Genomic DNA, 6,000 nt, shown 5'->3' on the forward strand with positions numbered 1-6,000 from the left:
GATTAGTTGCAAGAACTTTTGTGGGCCCTGATGTATCCGGTCTGTCAAGGTAATCCTGAATCGATACTCAGCATTGTAAGGGATATATCGGTACAGTCTTCAGACAAATTCAAATTAAGACAGACACCTTGCAACCACATTATCTGTGTGTTCTTAGGACGGATATGAGTGATACGGAAAACGTCACAACAGACTTACCATGTCGAGCAGCTTGTCACCAACCGTATTGGTAATCTCCCACATTTGTAATGTGTTTAGAAAACTCATGTGAAAATTGAGCAATTCATTGACTTTGTAGAATATCGTATCCACTTGTTGGTCGTCCAGTATTTTCTCTTGCTTCAGCGGAATCATGTAACACTTGGGAAAAAACATTTAAAAAAAAAGATAATTTAGGCTTGAATAAATGTAGGTTTAGCCTCCTGGTAGTTTGCGTTTTCTTACCGGACAACGCAAAGTTTCATATCTAACTGATGAATGTCGCTCTGGTGCAAATTCTGTGTGATCTTTTCAGCGGTTGATAAGTTCTAAAAATAGCTCGTTTACTTTGCCACTTTATTATTCATTTCTCCTGATATTATAAGCAGTCTCCAATGGGTACAAATTCGTTGTACTGGTGTCGGCAAATATAAGTCTGAGGTCAGTTATGAAGTGCCCGCATTAGTGGAAACTAGCAAGCCAATTAATAGTTTCGTATAGCACACTGTTGCGAAAGGTCACCTCAGAATATGGGAAAGCAAAACCACTACTGTCCGAAATGGAAATAAACAAATGCTGTCCACTCGTTCACCACATGCTGTATCTTTCTTCTTGAGAAGGCACAGTGTTATTCTGTGTTGATGACACTGGGTAATTCCCGTCAATGGTCAGCCTACAAGAAAGCACCTTGGTAATATTTTGCTTTTTTGACAGCCTTCTAGTTTAGCTGGTTATAGCTCCAGAGTTAAAACCAAAGTCTCGGAGGTCCGTTGGCAGTTCTTTAGATCTTTTAAGACTTCATCCTAACAGAAGAAGCAAACGACAGTCAGATTAGTTGTAACAACTAACCAACAGTCTAGCCAATGTTCCTGATTCTGGATTTCATCCTGATGTCATTATGACATGATCGGATCAAGGACACTTAGTTCCTCACAAGGACGCGAAAGTACTCACTGGATGAAACTTGGGATAGAATCTCATAGTTGTCGAAATCGGGTAATCTTAATTAGAATGTGTGATTCTTGAACTGGACAGCTGGAAAATGTGAAACAGTTAGATTGTCTGTCATAGCCAATAGGCAATTCTCACCAAAAAAATCAAAATTCCAAAACTATGCGCTTGGAATGCAATTAGACATTTAAAATGTGTTCCTTATGTTATCTTTCTTTGTTTCAGAGGAATATGACTAACCAAAAAATGATAACTTACACACGAGAGGTAATATGAAAACACATCTGCCCTACTGAGCTTTAGATGATGGACAAAATTTTCGTTTTACAAGAGGCAAATTGATGATAACAGTGCTGTTTTTTTGGTTGGCTCAAGTTTTCAAAATTGATAGAAAGATCAGTTTGAACATAAGCAACAGTACAAAATATGATGTAAAGATTGTTGCGAAAACACGATTATCGTGCCATGTCAGTTTGGAGACCTGGCGTTATCGTTGAGCACAGACACCAGAATCCGCCTTACTTGCTTGTTCCGTAGTCGTTAGCTGAATTTTGCCACCTCACCAATACTAAGTGTGATTCCACACAAAACCAATCCTTATTACCGAAGATAGAAATATCAGACACGTGCACCGACGTCCTCGGTAGAGTTTGCGTCCTGTGAGTAGAATCAATCTACGCTGAAAGCTGCACACAACTGTTTCGTCCTTATTCGGAAACATTACGGTGCGTGTCTCACAAATCTCCAAGGTGATTAAAGCTGGCGAACCCCCGGCTGCTAGTTGAGCGCGGAGTCTGTCGACCGCAAGCGATTGTACTCAAGCGTAATTTATTGACACTTGGGGAGGATATAAGGCCACTTATCCTTCAGACAAGGGATCCACAACACGTGGCCACGCACTGACTGGCTTCTCAAGTGGCGGCTTCTCTAACGGAAGGTAACCTCGTCCCGTGAATTTTTCTCCCTTCTGAGCCGCTTACGAGCTGTTGATAGTATTGGAAAATCTGAGAAGTTTTTAATCATGACTTTGTCTGTAAGATAAGTCAATCTATAACGGGAAGGCAGAGACCACTGTATGGGTGTTTTGTCATTATCGGAGTTCATCAGTAAGACGTATGAATGGCACATATCCTAAGTGCGCGCTAATTACACTGCTGATCAGCTGCTCGTGGCTGAACAGTTCGGTCTTCAACTAATACCGGGAAAGTCGTGGGTGTGGAGCATCCTTGAGATTCGTGAAATGTGCGGAATTAAACATATGCCTAGTGCTTCTCCGCTGTTCCCTACAGATTGCCTTTACGTGCAAAAAATCTCCACTGAGAATTGTAAAATCTCTTCATATTCTCAGCAAATCGATTCACGAAATATGGACTGATGTTCAGCAATCTTTAACTAGAAATCTGACGGCTGTGCAACATTGGACGCGAAATTCAATAATTCACGGTTACTTCCGACTCATTTTGAGCTTACCATTTGCTGATTGGCGGCCTGTTTCTCAGTATGATACTCCCCTAAGTCGAGAATATTTGCGATTACAGGTGAACCCACGAAGTTATCGTCTCGCTAATCCATTTCGATGGTCAAAAAATGTCTGTATTGTTTACATAGGAAGTTCAATCGATTCTTGTCTTTACTGTTATATACTGTTTGGACTTGGCAGCAGACGAACGGCGAACGGATTGCATGTGACTTTAGAAGTAAATCCGTGACTTTCAACTAGTGGTCACGTGGGTTTGCGCACAGTAAGAATGAACAACATCAGTAGGGTGCTTAAATCAGAGAAATTAAATCAGAAAATCGGAAAATGGGATATCGCCGCCTGGTTTACCAGCGAATGTTGACGATTTTTAATCTACCTAGTACGTGCACATGTTCACTGAGGTCTTATCTGAATCACCAACCAGGCAGTTGGTACCTCCGAATCAGACGGAATCAAGTACGGTTGTCTACATTCCACTAATATTAAACTCAGATATTGGGTATATCAACCAAACAGTTAAAGTCACACAAAAATATGACCGCTTGTGCATTATGAAGTTATAAACGTTTCACGCATCTTGGGATTGTTAGCGCCAGTTGTTGCTACATGGAAATTTTAATAGGAATATCTTGGGCAACCTGGATAGAAACAACGCACCTTCAGCCCAAAGCTTGGTGATGCAAAGCTGTACGTCTTCCAGGCCATCAAAAGGGTCTGTGTGGAAGTGTTTGCACTATATTTTATTTGGCTGTTGCATTTCAGCTGATGAAAATAGATAATCTCGCTCGAAAAATTAAGGGGGGGATTACTCTAATTCTTCACCTGGTTAGTGGAAGACCTCAACAGTCGAAAGCAGCCACCACGAAGTCTGCCGTAAGACAGACACATGTGGTCAGACTACAGCTGATCAACATACAAGTTGGTGACTTGTTCTATGAGCTTCGCAAATGTCTTACAAGCGTTCCGTAATCGTTCGTTATCAGGGCATTCCTAGGTAATTATTTCATTCTCGTGTACTAACTATATAAGCGCGAGCATAAAAGGAAAAGTTCATCAAACAGTGCACTGAATGGTGACGAAAGGTTTGTAGATCATTTTTTAAGCTCGGCGAGCAACCAGAACTATCCGAATTCCAGACCGTTGCAAAAGTCGGGAGACTGACTGTTTGTCCACCGGTAAAATGTGTTCGACGTCGGATGGACAACTTTGATAATGTCCACACAAACAAGGAGGATTTTAAGGAACGCGGAAACGCTGTGGTATACCGTATGCTAATTCAACGTTTATAATATGACTTGGGATTTTCCGGGGTTCCTAGTGTATCGTGGTCATTCCCTTTTCAAGAGCTTCACACGTGAACTAGTTCAAACATCTGTAATGAATTCAACAAGACTGTAGTCAAACAGCTTCAGTGTTGTGTGTGGCGGTACAGTGCTCAGGATTGGGCAGGGTTTTTGAACAGAGTTTCTATTGCACAGATTTTCGGTCACCTCGGGTAAGCTTCATCAGGAATGAACTAATTGAAACCACGAAAACAAGACATGATGTGCTCATCGTTGTCAAAACTGAAGCATTCAATATTCTATGAGCTACTCTGCACGTGGCTTGGGTGAAGAATGAAGATCCTGCATGTGCATAGGAGTATTCTTCCGGGATCCGCAGGTTAAAGAATTATCTGAATGTCCAACACATGCCCGGTGGAGGTACGTACGTATGTGATCATGTGTAGAAGACTTTGTTGATATGCTACTTTCTCCATCACCATGTGCAATTTAAACAAGAGCCTGGCAGACGCATAGTTGAATTCCTAGATTATCTTATCGAGTTCAACGATCGACAACGTTTTGGTATGCCGGAAACCGGCTTGTGATCTTACTAGTACGAAAGAAACAGTGGAAAGTCGTCGATAAACGAATCAAGTAAGGTTTCCCCGGACGATGGGGATGGACACAATCACAGCCTACCACAGACTCGGACGGTACCTCACTTCTTTCATAAAAAAATTGCGAAGTGAAAAAATACAAGACTATTTAAAAACGTACAAAGTATGCGAACGACTGGACTGACATCGTATAGGAACGATACTTCTAAGAAGGCACAAACGATCCTATCACAGTTCAATGTAGGACAACAGTAGAAAAAGGCATTCTGTGCAACAGAGTAGAGTCCAAGTGAATTATCAATATCATTGTGCTCACAAATACTCTGTGGGAAGGGGTTGGGAAGCCAGGATAAACTACCAGACACTACTACGCGTACAAATCGCCCAATAGAAACCGAATCAAACCTTTGTATAATAGGCTGTCGCTCTGCTCTATAAACTCGCACCCTATTACAATCACATGGTTCATTTGCTCAAGCCAGAAATACCTCAATTAGCGGAACGCTGCTAGGCAAAAAATCTAACTGTTCATTCTGAACCAGCATGTGCCAACAGAACCGACAGTCAATAACTATCTTGCTTCTGCAGAGGACTGACTAACAGGGAAACACAATAAAACAAGCGATTGGAGCTCTCCAACCTCCACACAAAACATGATTAAGCATAAACCTGACTAGTCATATCTGTGTGTAGAATGCTGAGTGTTTCAGTGTTGACATCGACTACAAAACATATGAGCTACGCTCAGATATATTCAACCCCTTGCCATCTACTATACTAGCGCCGTTTACCAAAGCAATACATGCTGAACAAATTCTTATGTGGCATTCAGTGTATGGGCAGGAAGGACTACGGTAATGCAGAACCAAAAACAGACCCGGAACACTTACATTAACCAATGTTGCCAGTGACCCAACGTATTCCTTCTCAACTTTAATCAGTTCTTTCATTATGTGATAACGTTTGTTCTAAAAAGGGAAAAAGAAGAAACCGCGACATTAATTTGGAATTCTCAAAAGCAAGTGTTTTCATTTCAAATGTCGCAGAAAATCCGATCAGTGGAACTCTGATGGTGGAGTGCACAACTGGAACAACACGTGATCAAAGTACAAGGTCACTCATGTTTTTTCTTTCACAACTCCACTTTTGAGCTGATATAACTATGTGACTAGGACGCCAACTTACTGAGAGCAAAGTCCATGGTTCGAACCCAACCCTGATATCTCAACTGCTTATGTCTAGTTTGGGGCAACCTGATAGTTCCTCAACCCTCGTATATCCTTTAAGTGAAACGGTAGCTTTACATCAAAGGTTTGTTACAGCTGAACGACCAAACTCCATCTGATATGTGACCACCTTGCCATAAGCAGATGATGGACCCATCAAAAATCACACAAGGAACACGTGCGGTACAGAAGCAAAAAAGAGGAAAAGAGGAGAAAACGGTCACAGCAAAATTAAAAACAGCGCATATTAGGTGTTCTGGCGA

The 6,000-nt window shown here is 41.5% G+C and overlaps 1 protein-coding gene across 1 annotated transcript in view; it reads right to left on the minus strand.

Annotated features, from left to right (window-relative positions):
- T265_03907 (hypothetical protein) overlaps window positions 1-5,543 on the minus strand; it is a gene marked incomplete at both ends in the record, with an annotated part of 78,083 nt that extends 72,540 nt beyond the window's left edge. The window contains 2 exons of the mRNA XM_009168508.1: window positions 199-360; window positions 5,402-5,543. Coding sequence (XP_009166772.1) covers window positions 199-360; window positions 5,402-5,461 — 222 coding nt within the window. The remainder of the gene's footprint in view (window positions 1-198; window positions 361-5,401) is intronic.
- Between the last annotated feature and the right edge of the window lie 457 nt (window positions 5,544-6,000).

Source organism: Opisthorchis viverrini, assembly GCF_000715545.1.
Source record: "Opisthorchis viverrini unplaced genomic scaffold opera_v5_58, whole genome shotgun sequence".
Lineage (NCBI taxonomy): Eukaryota > Metazoa > Platyhelminthes > Trematoda > Opisthorchiida > Opisthorchiidae > Opisthorchis > Opisthorchis viverrini.